Source organism: Epargyreus clarus, unplaced genomic scaffold, assembly GCF_041222505.1.
Source record: "Epargyreus clarus isolate Ecla_fem2 unplaced genomic scaffold, WU_Ecla_fem_2.2 ptg000023l, whole genome shotgun sequence".
Lineage (NCBI taxonomy): Eukaryota > Metazoa > Arthropoda > Insecta > Lepidoptera > Hesperiidae > Epargyreus > Epargyreus clarus.
The window spans coordinates 11,744,188-11,762,953 of NW_027332230.1; the positions used below are offsets into that span (position 1 = coordinate 11,744,188).

Sequence of the window (18,766 nt, forward strand, 5' to 3'; positions counted from 1 at the left end):
TAAAATTATTTTAACGTAAAAAGTCGATAGAAGTACAAAGTTCATCTCAAAAAATATAAAGTACGTTCCTAAGTTAGGTATCCTAAGTTTTAATTAGGTACATTATATTTTATTAATATCGAGTAGATTATATAAATAAATCAAAAAGAACGTAAGTACAATATTTTAAAAATAAACCGATTTTAAATAAATAATTATAAAGCACAAAACTAATGAAGCAAATCGAAAAGTTGCTATTGGGGACACAGCACGCCAAAGGGAGTGATTTTTCAACTCGCACGCGGATAGTTACGCTCTATTGTTCAAAATCTTTGTTAAAAAAAATCGCGAGGGTGCGTCGTCCCCCGCTAATTTATACTTGCACATGTTGACACGCGTCGCTATAAAAAATAAATAAAAAAAACGCTTATAGACATGGTTTTCGCTTTAAGTCCGTGCGTGCGTCTGGACGAATGAACCGTTCTCAGTTATAATTAGCATAGAGTGCGACTATGCCGTACCTTAGTGCGAATTGTAAAATGTGCTTAGCTATTTGAAGCTAGATTAGTTATGAAATTTAATATACGAGTCGATATCATGGCACTCTTTTTGAAAATTAGGCCCGTTAATAGGCATTGTACGTGTTACACACGGGCCATGGCAGAGAAAATCATAATAATATTTTTTCTACGAGTATATAATATCAACAGAAACGACATTTATCGTCACGAATGCCCTACGCTAAATGTAAATACGTTAAGGAACATTGTACAGAAGAATACTATTTTGTTGCTATAGCACGCGTCTGACATCTGATGACATTACTTTGAAAACAACGAAAGTATCTGACCTCCTCATAGTCACATTAAATTTAACTATTCAACATATACCAAACACAGTGTTGGTGTTCTAACCTGAACCTACTGTTCTTATCCGACTAACTTATCTATACTTTCAAACTCTGGATGTCCGTTTGAAACGACTTGTGTTTTTTGTCTGTTTAAAATGGATAGTGCCGTGTGAACTACACCTAAGCCAACATGCGTATCATTTGAAAAATTAGGTTTATAGTCTTAACCACTGTTCAAAGAGTTCTCGATGCCTTTCGCATCGAATCACGAACGACACGTGAACATCAAACGTTGTAGGAATCTCTTTGATCGTTACTTATTACACTTTTGGGAAATCCTATTCTTACCTGATGATTCAGCCTCGAAGTATGTTACAACTGCGCATTTTTAACGGGGTTATTAATCGGTATTTTGTATATATCTTCAATATAACAAAGCCAAAGCTCATTATGTATATACGCCAGTTATAATTTTTTTATTTACGTCCTTCGAGGAAACTATATGAAGATATAACTAATTGGGGTCCCCCACATATTAAAGACAAACAATTTAATTAACAATTAAATGATCTATGGCTTTTCATTAACATACCACGGAATTAGGTACCTATGTCTATTTTTATAATAACTTAAGGTTTTTTCTCAATTTTGTTATTTTTTATCTATTTGTCCTAGAAAAAATGTTTATCGCTCTGCATTGGGACCTAATTTCACGTCAACAGCGGGCCCATGAAAATGTCAAGGGCTCGTAACTGTCACCCCTTGTAACTCGATCGCAGTTGAATTCGGAATATCTAATTCTAATGACCGTGATTGGCTCCCTTAGGACGTAATCATGATTTTTCGAACTTTGTACACGTGTTCAATTTTGGACCCCTCCGGAATATGACCCTGAGCTATTAAGTTCAATTTCAAGTTGTTTCGGCTTAGTATTCGGGGTAATGAGTGTTACTTGAAATACGAGTTTATTTACCAAATATTGAGCCATGGTGACTCAATATTTGTATATATATTTTTTAATTTTGATTTTTTTATATATATTTTAAAATCAATACAAGTGTTTTCTAGTGTAAAGACAAGAAAACGAATATAAATTTAAAGAACAAAAAATGTATGCTTACTTAAATGCATATTTGTTTACGCATAAGCGCAATAAAAAAACGCGAAAAAGTCAAATTAATTTATGAGCACGACAAATCGTTTAAAAATCTGTAGCAAAAAATGGCAGACTAAAATATCACAAGGTCCCGGAATGTCACGGTTAATGAAATAGCACTTAGCATTTACGAGGCAAAAAATGCAACACGCAACAGCACATGTGCGTACGATCTCGGATGGGCGGATTAGGCTAATATGAATTTCGTGTTACAATGTTTATGTTGTAAGCTATTCTGTGTTGAGACAAATTGTTGACACAGCGTCTTCTTTCACCGGCCCTGTCCGGAACGAGGGCAGCTGGGACTCAAGTATGTGAAATTATCGATATAAATATCGATAGTATCGAAAAAAATCACGCGATAGTGCCGAAACGTCGATAGTTTTTAAGATATTTAAGTAGGAAGATTTTTGTGTTTCAACGATATAGTTCAAAGATTTGAAATTTTGAAGACTTTTTTCGCTGAGTTGTCATATACTACTTAAAATGTTTAGTATCGATAATTCATTTATTTCCCATAATTATGCTAATATCGTATCAGCGACAATGTAATATATTTTTATGGTCGATATTATCTAACTTTCGATATATTTTATCAGTACATCCCTTGAGCTGACACCTACAAAATGAACTTTCGGACGCGCCAGTTTCACAATGTCTCCTTTAATTTTCAACTTTGTAGCTGTATATATGTATCGGGTTTAGTTTTGACAAGCGAACTTTGTTGTGAAAGTAACTTCGATATTCTACGGAAATGCGTCGGCGACGGTTGCGAGTTGTGACATATTTTTGGCGTGTTTTGAAAGCATGCGCGTGTGGGCAGATGAAATAATATGCCGGAACATGGATACTATTTTAAAGTAGCCTTAATTTAACGTATCCGTGACATATGCGTTCAAACAAACTGTGAATTGAAAAATTCGCTTATAATTCGAGCATAATTTATATAATAACAATGGATTCTTTGGTTACTATTGCTGTATGCTTTTGTTTACAGTAGGTACCTAGTAATTTGAAAAGTGACTTAACGTTCTCAATAAACAGTTACATATTAATTATTACTTGGTATTAAGGTGGACGAAAACTACTTGAAGATTTCTTCACGATATTTTACTTTCGCCGCTTACATACTGGAGTACCTACTTTAGAAAAGTTTTCACCTAACTTTATACCTAATAAAGTCTACTAATTTTCACTTGTAGCTGGTCTATGCCCTAAGCAGTCTCATGCTGACACGTGACCAGTGTCCAGCAGACAGACAGTGATGGATTGACGACGATGCCTTTCTTAAGCAAATATTCAAATAAAGGCAAATTATAAATCAAGATTCACTTTCGCAAACATCGCAAACTCCTTTGTTACGCATAAACAGATTTCCTCACATTATCCTCGATAATATATGATGACAGGACCATACAAAAAACATAGTAAAACCAACAGAACATGCGTTTTATTTGCCTTCGAACCGTCACTATTAATAAGATATATCGGCGCGGAGATAAAAGGGTGTAGTTTGCAAACTGAAAGCTATCTGATCGGTCTCACAAGCGACACGACAAAAAAGATTTTGGCGATGATCCTTAAGATAACATTTACTTATTAGGTAGCCGGGGACATCTGTATTAAGAGAAGAATTCAGTTGGAAGATAAGTTTCCGCCGTTTATTTTAATGTAGAATTTAAGGGTTTGTAAATTTAAAAAAAACTTCAATATTTTTTCTTCTAACTTCAATCTTCTGGAATGTAAAGTTTTTGTTTTTTTTGAGTTCATTTAGGTTACTTTTTAGATAAAAAAGGAATATCGTGATCATATGCGCGAAGTTTCGTTCAAAATGCAAAATTGACAACTGGGTTGTATGATGCTTTCGAGTCGAAACCGAGTGGCTCCTGCCATAGAGATATTATAATGATAACATGAAAATCATTTTAACGTTGGAAATAAGTTGTAAAAGACAAAGGAAAATATATAATCAGTTGTATATTGATTAAAAATTAAATCTTTAAAAAAATGGCGGGAACTTATCTGCCGAATAGGTTGGCATATGATTGAGTGTTTTAAAATCGGCACACATGACCAATAAGTTATCGCTCTCAAGCACCGACGTTTTTTATACTTCCGCTCCTTTATATTCGAAAAACTAAAATAATTTTATTCTAAAACGCCCATTTATATGGACTATAGTTACACAAGTCACACTGTCTGTATTCATAAAAGTCACAGTTCGATGCAAGATCGTAGATACGAACCATTTTTCAAATATCTCATTGAACACAATGACGTACAATATTATGCCTATTGTGAAGTACCCGAGCGATTGATTCTGTTTATTTTTATTATTCTTTTTTCACCGTATTTCACGCAGCATCCATCACGCATTAGACACAAAAGATAGGCGTCGTTTAACATTAGCTTAACTTCTTTACGCTTTGATAACCGCCTGGGGTGATCTCTTTTTATACACCGACTGCGAACCACAGTCTAAAATAGTTGAATGAGGGGTATACGCGTGCTGCGGGAAACGAAGCAGTGTTAGTTAGGAATTTCGTAGACTGTGTGTTAATTGTAAAATATGTGTTACAGGCAGATGTGACTTACGCATGTGTGTTTTGTTAACTTAATGAGCGTTGTCAATAAGTAATGTCCTCGCTGTTAAAAGGACCCTAGGGTGTCATTATACGTGTGTATTCATAAATATGGGTTTAAATTTTTTCAATATAGTATCAGACGCAAAAAACACCGTAGGAAAACTTGTCACAAGAATAGTGATTATACGTATATAAGTAGTGACATTCATTTCCATCAGAATTCTTAGAGGGTTGACGATATAAAATTACTGTCATTTAACTAAATACGGTATAGGTATGAGTAATAAAAGTAACGATATTGCGTGGACCCTAAATAATTTACAAAATCGACAGATTTATTAGAAATGCTAAATAACTGTTTTGAACCATGTTCAAGTTATTTATGTAAATTCCTTTTTAGACCCTACATTTTATATAGCACTGCTAAGCATAAGTTTCTTCATAACTGGGAGGGTCTTGGGTTTACTCTACTACACTGCTCTCATGGGAATTGGTAGAGTAAATAATTTATGCTCAAATTATTCCTATGAATATAATTTCTGTTTTGTTTCTATGCTTGTTATTGTATCTATGCTTCTAAATCAAAAGTTAATATGCCAATGTGTTCAAATCCCCCAACTCTATTTCAATCAGATACTTCCTGTAATTAGCTCCAATTTCGTTTGAACCCGAGACAAATTGAGGCAATATTGTTGGCGCGACGCTTCTGACTTTGCTAAGTGGTGCCACAAATCTAAGATGGTACGGTGTGGCACTAAATATCGAATGTGGGGGAATGCAACCCCACGGGAGGGCGAGGGCGCGCTATTAGCGCGGTTGAACCTTGACTTTACCATGAATTTGTTATTTTTATTTAAGCACACCACGGAATAACTTTGGGTAACTTTGCAATTAGCTGTAGGAATGTTTCCAAGATTGGGGTGTTACAAAAATGTTGCATATTTTTTATTTCAGTAGGTATGTATTACATAATAATAATGCGTATATTCAAATAAAAAAGTATTATGCTTTTTAATAAGTACTTACGTTTTTATATTTTTTTTATGCAACAAATAGATATTTTTAAATAAAAAGTCCTTATGGCGTATTTTATAGGTAATACCTACGTATAGGTAAACTGCATGCTCCTTTAAATTTTTATTTTCAAATAAGCATCAAATTTAGCAGAAAGCATCAATGTTGAGTAACTATATTTTATTTTATTTTAACCATAAATGAAACAGTTGCATTTGTATAATATTTATTACCATAGTTATAAATCAATCAAAGAAGATTTAACCACTTATTTCATTGCTCTTAACAAACTTGTTTAATTTAGCTGCATTTAATAATTAAGCTTTTCAATCACTTTTCATTTATATTTCACAAAGCAAAGCGTTACCTAAGTATTTTAAAGTAAAACAGGAAAAAGCTTAAGCATTTATTTACTTAACATCACAAGGTAAATTCTAACCTTTTTACCTAGAAAGAGCAGATAATGACCGCGATAGGAACTAGGGCAGCACTCAATCTTACACTTACTTAACTAAGAAGCTACTGGGTTTTAAGGGCATGACCTAACCCCAAAGGTTTTGCAAATTTATCGTGCGCCCTATTTTTACACGGGAACCTGCTTACGTAAGTGTTACGTAACTAGCCTGAATACACCAAGACACAAGTGAACTTTTATTTATTTATTTATTTATTTGGTTTACCAACAATTGTTACATTCTTACAATAACTTCTTACAACATAACCTATAATATAGCTAAATGCACAATCACTTATAGGTAAACACTGCATGCAATGAACATAATATCTAAGTAACAGAGGCGCTTCACTTAAAACAATGTTTTACTAATTTAATAACTATATTGATGTAGGTAATTCTGATTTTAATAGTAATGGTGGAATTTAATTTGGGATTTTCTTGAGCAAATGATGTCGAAACTGGTGAAGCTTGAGTGAGAATAAATCAATTTGTTCATCAATGGACCAATCATTAAAGGTTTTACTTAAACGAGGTATTGGAGAATTGCTACCTAAAACTGTTAATCTTAGCGGCGGAACAAAAAGTGAAGTTGGATGGCGCGGGGCGGTTCGGGGTATTCTAAATTTAAAGTTGCTAAGTAGTTGGGGACAATCTATAACGTTATTATGAATTTTGTAAAGGAATGTCAAGTCCAGAAGTATTCTTCGCTTATTCAAAGAAGACATATTAAAGTGTTCAAGTTTTTCAGAGTATGTGCGCATTCTTTTTGAAGTATTTGTAGAGTGTGATAAATGCCATAAGAACCTTTTCTGGACACGTTCAATTCTAAGGATATGAGCCGCATAATGAGGCCTCCAAACTACAGGACAATACTCCAACACACTTCGTACTAAAGTATTATACAAAAGGATTCTAGTCTCTGGTTTTTTTAAGATTTTACTGTTTCTTATGACGAACCCCAGCATATTGGATGCACGTTTGATTATATTATCTATATGAGGCAAAAATGTTAACTTTTTATCTAATGTAACCCCCAAGTCTCTTATACTAATTTCCTCTTGTAAACGCGTTCCTTGAATATAATATTTTGAATCAACAGTATTGATTTTTTTTGTGAATTTTATAAAAAAACATTTATCTATATTTAGATTCATGCCATTAACGCAACACCATTGACACAACCTATCCAGGTCTTGTTGGAGCATAGAGACGTCTAACTGCGATTTAACTTTCCGAACAACTTTAAGATCATCAGCAAACAAGAATGGGACAGATGAAAGGAAGCAGTTGGGCATATCGTTTACAAATATGTTGAAGAGAATTGGTCCCAGATGTGAACCCTGAGGAATCCCCGATATTATTTTATGTGATTTAGAGTTGTATCCATTTACTACCACAAAGAATGAGAGATCTTATCCAATCAATTAAATTTCCTGTAAAACCATAGGTTTTGAGTTTATCAATAAGCAATAAGTGTGGTACACTGTCGAAAGCCTTGCTAAAGTCAGTGTAAATGACATCTACTTCTTCCTGTTTATCAATGCTTTCAGCAAGACTTTCCACAAAAGAAACTAAGTTTGTGCTTGTGGATCGAGCTTTAACAAACCCATGTTGATGATCTGTAACATATTGCTGAAAGTGACTTTGGATAGATGGGCATACAAGTGATTCAAAAATTTTAGCCATTGTCGATAGAATTGAAATTGGCCTATAATTTTTTACAGAATTTCTATCGCCAGATTTATAGACTGGGACTATTTTTGCTATCTTCCACTCATTTGGAAAAGTTCCGGAGGTAATAGATTTTTGGAATATATGATACAAGGGTGTTGCTAACTGATTTGCACAATTCCTAATGAATACTGGTGGTATACCATCGTGACCCGCACCTTTCGATGTATCGACAGTCTTTAGTTTTTTCAATAATAATTCGCGATATATTTCTAATACCCCAATACTAGAGCTATTCTGTGCTATGACATTTAAATAATTAGATGTTGGATTAATCATATTCTTATTAATAGAGTCTGACGTATATATTTTTGAAAATGACTCTGCATATAAGTTACAAATTTCATTTCCATCTGTTTTTTCATTCACTCCATCCGTCATCATACTTGGATAAGAATTATTTTCACTTCTTTTTGATTTAATAAAAGACCAAAAGTATTTGGGGTTGTCACATATTCTTTGTTCGGCTACTTGTATATAATTATTGTACTGATTCTCTGCTAACTTTTCACATCTTTTGCTTATTAATTTAAATTCAATTTCATCCATTGGATTTTTATATTTTTTAAACCTGACACGTAATTTTTCTTTTTCTCGTAGTAACTTAACGAGAGATTGCCCAAACCATGGAGGATACTTTCCATTCCTTCGTTTGAGAAGTGGTGTATATTTTTTAATTAATTCTTTAAGTACTCTATAAAATATGTTAATCATTTCATTAACGTCTTTGCATTCAGAGAATAATTTATTCCAATTCGTATTGTTCAGAATTTTATTAATAGCATCAAAATCTGTTTTGTAATAATTATATATGAGATTTTCCGAATTATTTGTAAGACTGTAGTTCCTATTTAACATAATTTCAATTTCTAACGGTGGATGTTGAGGATCGATTAAAGAAAGGGCATTCGTTGATTGTAAAACACTACAGTTTGGTACGTCTGAGAATACAAGGTCTAGAATCCTTTTGTTAATATTGGCTATGGAGTTACATTGTTTAAGATCAAATACGTAGCTAAAGTCTATTAACATAGTATTCACAGAGGAATTTTGTGATGAAGCCTTATTATTACTACTAATCACATCCCAGTGGATATTACCTAAATTGAAATCTCCTATTAAGCAAGTATGACCATCAAATTTTTCCAAAATTAAATTACAGTTGTCTATGTAATGCTCTAATAAGGGTTTCTGAACTGGAGGAGGGAGGTAGACGGCACAGAGGGCTATTTGTTTATTGAAGTTCTTATTGGGTACATTTATAACCACCCACAAATCTTCACAATTACTTTCCCAGTCAAACATTCTTTTAGAAGAAATTTTCTTAGAAATCGCCATTAACACCCCTCCTCCCTCTTTCGTCCTGTTAAACCCAGAAGAACACCTATCTCTTCTATAGACTACGTAACGGTCGTCAAAAAGCTCGGTGCTTAATACGCTGACATTTAACCAAGTCTCGCTCAATACAATTATATCATAATGAGTAATCGCTAATTTTTGGTAGAATGATTGCGTTTTTGTTCTTAAGCCACGCGTATTTTGATAATATATTGTAATACTATCCATTATGTGTTGTTAACACCACCAGAACATATTTATATATATATTTATATTTTTTATGCTATTTTAACTCATCTAGGGTGCTCATGTCTCTTACTAGAATATATCCTGAATCGTCACTCTTACGCATGAAAATTCGTCCACCTCGTACCCATACATATTTATATCCTTTTTCTTTCGCTGCTTGTCTGGCGGCCGCGTGCAGAGATTTGTTTTGTACAGATAAATGCTCCATCACGAATATTGCAGTCTTGGGTCCAGTGTGACCAACATGGGTACTATTAAGCTTTTCATTGGGGTTTTTACTCCTGTTGAACTTTATGGCTGCAGCTAGGAAGGTATCACGCACTCTTGTGTTACTGAACTCAACTATGATGGAACGCGGGCGTTTGTTTTCGAGATTTAATTTGGCAGTCCTCGTGGCGCGGATGATGTTGTCGTTTTGCATATCGAACCCAATTACAGTACTGAGTTCCTTAACAATGCCAAATAAGTTCTCTGATTTTTTCTCTGGGACACATTGTATTTCAATGTTTTTGCACCGCGCATGTTGCTCCAAAAGGTTTATTCGAGTCATGAGATTTGATATATTTGATTGCATTTGGCTTTCCCGTTCTTGTAGGGTTTTGAGCAGAACACAGTTATCGTTGAATTTCTTCATTATGTCTTCAAATTGATCATTCATATGGCCCATAGCTTTATTGACATGAACAATTTCCTCTTTTATTGCCGCGAGCTCGTTAGCAAATTGCTTCTTAAAATCTAACATATGCTTCTTTATGACATCTTCCATAACTTCCCGCATATCTTCGCGTGTTACAGGAGGATCCTGATGCCCAGCCGATGTTAATGTTGGTTTCTTTACAGGGCGGGTCGTGACATTTTGGTAGTGCCGGATAGGGGTGTTATCATTTTTACAAGCTTTAGGTGTTGATTCCCGACAGCGTGGGCATAGCCAATCCTTGGGAAATTGCAAAAATGCTGTAGGTTTTTTCTTATTTGCATTTAAACATAGATTATGGTTTTTCATTTTCATTATTCGTTGCACAGCATCCCCATTCAATATTTTCAAACGACATGATCACTTCCGTAGTAAGCAATAAATATTATATTGAATGTGCACAGCAATAAATGCCCTGCGGTTATCCGAGGTATTACGTTACTAGTGGAAGTTAATCAATTAGCACTGCAATAAAGGCCCCGACACGATGCGCCGCTAACTCTGACGGATAAAAGGTCGTAAGTGCCGCAGAGACTGAATACGCTTACGCGTTTTATGAGATCACTTTGGGAGCCGATATTGCACGGTAAATGTGGGTACTTTTGGAGTTCATTCAACAGCACTCAGTTGTTATTTTACAGTTTTTCGTGATGTTTGTTATAGCACAAGCACAGTTTCACACTAGGATATACCTCGGTCTGTAACTTTATGTTTCTATTCACTTTTGAATATCTTAGTTCACTTATCGCACCACAAACTTAAATAAACTGCGCACGATATCGTCACAGATGTTACTCGGATGGCGTCCAGTTGACAGATCTTGAACTTTTATATAGGTATCTACTTTCTACTAAGATTATAAGCTAAATGTATTTTTAAAATGCTTTTTATCTCTTTTTTACATTTTCCTATAGCGTCATCATAACATTTTGTAATATAAAAATATAGATTAGTAAAGATTACCCTCTCCTATCAAAAAAATGTAACCGGTTTCGACATTTGAAACTGTCACTGTCATCTATGAAAAATATTAAAAAAATGTAGTTTTAAGATCATTTACGAATGAAACGATATTTTTCCGCACTTTTTTTTCGATTTTGTGACTTAATTGCGCGTGTCGGCATTGTCCCACGTAAATTATACAATGACAGCTATTAAATGGCTGACAGAATCGTCAGCCGTTTAAATCATTTAATGGCATCCTTCAAACAAGATATCTATACTTATCTATGTATAAAAACGTCATGTTAATTGAGACGCAAAGACATATTTAGGCAAACATAATATGGCATGTTTGCAGAAATATCTCATTCGGAATTTTATTATTTCCGCTTAAAATGGCTTTTTACTGTATTTTAATAAAGTAGGCAGTAAAACTGCAGAATTTTATTACTCCGAACATTTAATATGAACTGTATAAAAATTTTGCGACGAATGCTAGATGCATTTGTCGCAATTCTTATCGTGAATTTTTATCGACAAGAGCATTTTATAACACATGACTACGTTCTTCTGTCCGTATTTTGAAGGTGAAAATGGTTTTTAACTTTTACTCTGGAGCTATAATATAAAAATATATAGTATTTACTGCATTACAACGTATCTAACAAAGCATTTTGTGTCCTTATAAACGCTTTCTACACTCACAGCCCCACACTAGGATTCCCTGTGTCGTGGGTGCCATGGACACACACATAGACAAATACACAGACACCCAGACCCAGAAACAGAAATCTAAATTCATCATTTAGATATCTATCTGGCCGGAGATCGAACCCGGGACCCTTTGCGCGTCAGACCGGTATGGTGGCCGCTCTGCCACGCCTAAAAAGTTTTAGCGTAACTAAAATATTTTTATGCAAACTAATTTAAATTAGTCAAACGATCAAGAGACGAACTAAATACTTCACATAAATTATGTGTTACATCGGCACCCGCAACTTCGATCCAACGCTAAAAAATATGTGTTACACATAATATACACGGATCTGTTTTCCCAAAAGAAGTATAACGTCCAATATAGTTTAATACGTTGACACTCATAGTTAGTATAATAAATATTATAATAAATTGGGTAGTGGGTGTTACGAACATGTAATGACAAAAACTCAATTTCCGAGACCCAGAGCAAATATGAAAAGTCATCTAGATGTTTATCTGATCAGGGATCGAATCAGGAACCCCTTTCATGTCAGACCAATATAAATACCGTTGTACTACGCGCGTCGGATCATTCTATACAAAAACTTAATTTTTATTTATTTTGTATTATTAATAGGTTAACTAAGTAACAGTTTGTGGAGGGTAATGTATTTTGAGTGTAGGTATATATGAGTCTAATTTTTTGGTTCGCCCTGGAGCTCAAACGGCTCGACGTTTTTAAGATACATATCTAAGAGGTGTCGTTGAATTAGTCATGAGTAGCAGATAAGCATGCAGCCCACCTGATGGTAAGTGGTTACTGCCGTCCTTGGACAAAGCTGGAACGCCCTGGAAAAGTATGTCTCTCTTACCACACCCTTCAAACCACAGCAGCGCTTAACACTGCTGTTATGAGGCAGAAATAGGTGTGGCGGTGGTGCCGCCGGGGTCGAACCACAAAAGATTCTACCACCTTCAAAGTAATAAAAATGTTAGATTGGTTTTCAACTTACCTAAACAAAACAGTCCCAATAGAGACGTGAGGATGGCTACCGTGTCCATTACGATGAACTACTCCCACATATTAAGGCTAATTCAGGATAATCCCAGTTTTCAGGTTAAACTGGTCATGTTCGTCGTTTCTCTCTCATCTGGAACAAAAGAAAATAACATTTATCATCATCATCATCAACTCATTACTGACTGCAGGGCATGGAATCCTATCAGAAATAATTATATTCTAGTAAATTCTAGTAAGTTTCTAGTAAGTACGCATATAATTTATTATATGATTTAGAAATTATATGATTTAGAATTATATGATCTAGGATTTGAACCCAGGACACCCACCATGAGGGGTCGAAATTATAATCCGTGCTCTGTACTTTGGATAAGTCTATCATTACTTTTTGCATCATAATGAAAACCATGAAATTACTAGTAAGCTGGTAAAGCAATCAAAATATCTGCTTCTAGTTCGTAGAGTCTAGTGTAATGGTAAAAACATTATTTCGTCTGTGACTTTAGAATTAGGTCACAATTTTACATAGAAATATCGTTTGATGATGTAAGCTTCCAAAATGTGTCGTGTCTAATTAGTTCAGCCGTTACAAGCTTCAATATTTGTTTTTGCAGATTTTAGTTTATGTAAACTCAAAGCGCTCATAGTTATTCCAATATAGATGTGGTTCGGCTAACTTTCAAAAAGAAGTCGCTGGCATTCATAGTTCCATGAGAAATATAAAATTAAAAAACATTGCCTTCGAAGACGTAAAAATAAAAAATAATAATATCAAAATAAGAATACTGATTATAAATACACATAGATGTGTGTATTAATTCACCCATATCAAATGAAATTGTATAAAGATTATGAACCTATTAGCAAGTGGGTTACCTCTCTGATTGAAAAGAGTTTAGGCCATAATTTATCAAACTAGCCAAGCGTAGGTCGGTCGACATATATACTAACACATATAAAATGATTTCACAATAAAAATATCCAAACGAACCAGTTGATTGAGTAGCGGGCGACACTTCCCAAACTCTTGCACAAATGTAAACAACTCCACAGTATTTATCTGTATTAAAGAGACTGTAAACATCTGTCAAAGTGAGATTTGAAACTCTTAAACTTGTCTCAGTAAAGCTCCCAGAATTACCTCCACTTGTATTTCTCGAGACTTGCCATACAATTTCAAAACTTATGCCATAGTAATAGGGATGGGCATGTTTTCGTTGAAATTTTAAATCAAAATTTAATAAAATCCAAACATAGGCTGTTCACATGAAAATGTTTCACATGTGTCGGGTTTGATATATTTATTTAATTTGTGTGTTACAGCACTAACTTCACTTAAAGCACTTGTTTCGAACGGTTGTATATTTTGTTTACGAAGTTCCCACAGGTTTCATTGCACTCTGATTTGGACTAAGGGCGCTTTCAAATTAGACGATTTTAAGACTAAAATCGTTATCGAATCGTTATCCTTGTATATTTCATAAAAAAACGCGGAATTTGGAGATCTCCAGTCTATGATCTTATTAACCGATGGTCCCTAATGGATGGATGTACCCTTAGTATGAGTTTTTACGTTTTAACAAAAATGACTGTTTTTGTACTTATTTACGTATTTCCCATACATTTTCAATCAGTTCTAAAACAGTCCGCTGGGGGCACTAAGTGGAAATGTATTGGCAAATACGTAAACAAATACAAAAACAGTCATTTTTATAAAAACGTAAAAACTGTTCCCGCAAGTCAGGACATTTTGAATAACAGAACAGTCCGTGCAGTACGACATCCGTCCTAATGCCGTGCGACAGCAGTCCGACTACAAACTAAAGTATTGATTTTCCTAACTCCTCTAATTAATATTTTTCGCTATAATCAAGAAATTATTAAAACAAAACTGTTATCTAAATATTGTTCTCTTAGAATTATTTACTTAAGAAATAAATATTTTAATAAACCGAACGACACATACTTCAATATTTTAAATTACATGACAAAATGTAAATATTATGACTGACAGCACACTTATTGTAATGGACACTTCCTCCAAAATTATAATAAGAATCAATATGCTTAATTGAGAACCAATACAATGCGTCAAGTACTACTCGAAAATATCAATACAATAAAAGTAGTTTTAAAAACGAACATGTATTTTGAACCATTCCATGTTCATCATCATCAACCCATTACTGTCCCACTGCTGGGCACGGGTCTCCTCTCAGAATGAGAAGGATTAGGCCATAGTCCACCGCGCTGGCCAAGTGCGTATTGGTAGACTTCACATACCTTTAAGATTTTTTATAAATCTCTCAGGTATGCAGGTTTCCTCACGATGTTTTTCCTTCACCGATTAAGCAAGTGATAATTAATTTCTAATACGCACATAAATTTGAAAATCAGAGGTGCGTGCCTAGGATTTGAACCTCGGACCCCTCGATCGAGAGGCCGCGTTTCTTAACCACTAGGCTATCACTGCTAAATATGCATTCCATGTTACATTCAATGTTTTCAAGTACGATTTGTATTGAAAAATAAGGGTGAGTAACTCTTTTCTCTTAATAATTTAGTTGTAATTTGTATTTGTAGTTCAAATTAGTTTGGTTAAATTGCACTTAATAAAAACATCCGCCGGTTGAAGTGGGTGAGCCACGGTGTGGGCGTTAGAATACGGATCAAATATTTGTACTAGTCTAGTCTATTTATGTGCTAGGTACATTATTCATTGAAACTTTATAGTTACGCACTAAAACGAATGCAACGATTCAGCATTGTAACGTTAGTTCAAAATTTGTTACTGTAATGCAATTTGCAAATACACTTTTGCCTATAAAACATTTCAATGTCTTTTGTGGGCCAAAGTGTTATCTTCGTTCTGAATTACTTAGTTTTGAAATCGTAAAAAATCATTACAATTATATAAAACCTTTTCGAGTTGATTTTTAAATATAGATATTTTAATACCAACGCAGGTCGTCGGTCTATTTTTAAACTGGAAAGGATAAATGGCTGGAAAGATAAGATTAACGCGACGCAACTGATAACAAAACGCCAATAACCAGTTGAGCAACGTTTTGCTTTTAGTAAACATTGTTAAGCTCTCACTATTTTTGTAGAACGATAATAAAAGTATCTTCATAATAAGATGCTGCATTAGCCCGCGATAAGATACGACACATATTATAAATATATTATGTAGATCAGTGGTTTTCAATCTTTTGTGTCGCGAACCGTTTATGATGTAAAATATTTCGAGTAAGTACCGCGTGGTAGGGTACGCGATTTCTCACCTGTACCCTTACCATGAGTTTTTACGTTTTGACAAATATGACTGTTTTGGTATTTGTTAACGTATTTGCCCATACAATTTCCAATCAGCGCCCCTAGTGGATTGTATCAGAACTATAGTGACAGTAACGTAACATTAAATGTATAAATTGACAAAATGGCTTTATGTTTTGTCTCTCTTTTTTGCGAACATGTGAGGTAGACAAAAAGACTTGAGCACTTACTTATTGTTATGTTTACTCAGTCTACTAAGGAAATGGAACAGAATAATGGATTGAGTAAACTTAACGTAAAATTTTATTGTGCGATTTTTTGAAAACTCAAGGTAAGGGTACTGTATTTTATTAAATTTCAAATATCTAACATTTTTCTTTCATTTCATTTGTAATTAGGTATTTTTGATATATAATTAAGTACTTAAAAGGTCTGTTCATATTTTAAACACGTCTATATTTCGCATTCATCATAAAGTTTGGAATATAACTATTGTAGTTAATATATAAGTTTGAAGTTTGTTTAGTCTTTTTTCTCTCTTTACAGAGCTTTATCGTTCAATAACATTGAGGTCTTGCTTCCCCCAGGGGTTTCTCACACTTTGAGAATCGCTGGCGTAGATTACGGACCGACCAATAAATTCGCTCCGAACGTTACGATAACGGATGTGTTTCAGTTTTATCACTTGACAATATTGCTGAGGAAAATGTTAACATCAAAAATAAGTTTTACGATGTTGAAACATCTCACGGGTAATCTTGACCTATTTTATTAGGATTGAAAGCAGAGGCTGTTACAGGAGTATACTTAATAATCCATTTCATTTTAAGAAACTAAAAGTTAAATTGCCAACTAGCAGTGCATGTAATGATGATGAAGATCATCAACCCACTGCTGGGCACGGGTCTTCCCTCAGAATGAGAAGTATTAGGCCATAGTCCACCGCGCTGGCCAAGTGCGTATTGGTACATTTAACATACCTCTGAGATTTTTTATAAGTCTCTCAGGTATGCAGGTTTCCTTACGATGTTTTCCTTCCTTAAGCAAGTGAACATTACTTTCTAATACGCATATAACTTTGCAAAATCAGAGGACCGTGTCTGGGATTTGAACCTCGGACCCCTCGATCATGAGACCGAGTTTCTTAATCACTAGGCTATTCATTTCATTTTAAGAAACTAAAAGTTAAGTTGCTAACCAGCAGTGCATGTAGTATATTATACCTGATTATAAATCAAGTGGAGTCATCCTTAAATACAAGTGGAGTCCTATTTGAAGTCAATCATAGACACCTAGTTGCCCTTGATGACTAAATTAAAATAATAAAAATTTAACCAATAAAAAAAAATTGAACCGGCTCATGTAAATTTTGCAACGCTCAAATCTGTTTTGGTGCCATTCATAACACGAAAAGAGATGTGACTTGGAACGACCTTACAATTGCCAAATATACCACTTATTAAGTACGTGCATATTCTATACACACATACGAATATGTGGTTGTTAATCGCCGCAAAATTAGGAAAGGTGCTTCAATAATCCTACAGTCCTAAGAATAATATCACACATGAGGCTGATAAGGACTTATACTCGTAGTCCTACTTAATTTCATTACATACCGACTAAAGCCTACAGTACAATACACATAACTTAAAACAGCTGTAAACCAATTTTATTTTCTAACGGTAAACACCCACATGTCTGAACCCCGCTTTATAACACAAAAACAGTTTTCATTACAATTTCGCTTAATCCGTCATAATGCGTTTATCTCATCGATGTGGATAACGTGTGGAATTGTGGAATGGAACTTCATTAGTCTTATTTGGAGCGATTGAGTTCGAAATGGGCAGCAATATTGAAATTTTCGAGATGAGTGATGATTGAAATACCGACAACAGAATAATGTAACGAGTTATTGAAATTGTTTTTGGGTATTACGGTTGCGTTAGTGTGAGTACTAAATGCGTTTGTCGTATGATTAGCAATAGTGTGCAATATTATACATTATACATATTATTATTATACATTTAAATGACGACCCGCGTGGCGTAGCGGACACCATACCGGTCTGACGCGCAAAGGGTCCCGGGTTCGATCCCCGGCCAGACAGATCTAAAATGATGAATTTAGATTTCTGTTTCTGGGTCTGGGTGTTTGTGTATTTGTCTATATGTGTGTCCATGGCACCCACGACACAGGGAATCCTAATGTGGGGCTGTGAGTGTAGAAAAGCGTTTAAATAAATCATTAAAAGGGCATAATCTTTAGTTTATTAACCTTACCGTTTATTAACTGTACCGTACCTGTAGTTTAACTGTCATTTTTTTTAACTTTTCGTAATGAACATTATCAATTCATTTTTATGCTACTGCTGGGGATGGGGCGTCCTCTCAGAATGAGAAAGGTTTTTGAGATAACGTTCCTCATATTGGCCAAGTACGGTTTAGTAGACCTTGCAAATTTTTGAATTCGCAGGTATTTGGGTTTTGCTTATCATTTTTCTTTCATTATTAAATAATTTACAATAAGCGTTTCATTAAAAAAATACATGTATCATGAATGGGATTTGAACTCCGACGCATAGAGCGAAAAAAAACGTTTATTTTCAAACAATAAGTTGGTTTAACTTTGTGGCTTCTTAATCTAGGATCATAAGTTGTAGAGTTCTCACGATGCACATGCCACATGCGTCTAGAAACAAACGGTTAACCAAAACAAACGTGGCCAAGGTTAAGTATAATTTATTGCCACTTGAGCGATGATGGGACGCCA

At 34.5% G+C, this 18,766-nt stretch overlaps 1 protein-coding gene across 2 annotated transcripts in view; it reads right to left on the bottom strand.

Moving 5' to 3' along the window:
* The window catches only part of LOC140751639 (roundabout homolog 2), a 77,042-nt gene that overhangs the window by 9,708 nt on the left and 48,568 nt on the right, over positions 1 to 18,766 (bottom strand). For both annotated transcript variants that reach the window (XM_073085615.1, XM_073085614.1), the window contains exon 2: positions 12,708 to 12,845. In XM_073085615.1, the coding sequence (XP_072941716.1) occupies positions 12,708 to 12,756 (49 nt within the window). In that variant the 5' untranslated portion in view covers positions 12,757 to 12,845. The remainder of the gene's footprint in view (positions 1 to 12,707; positions 12,846 to 18,766) is intronic.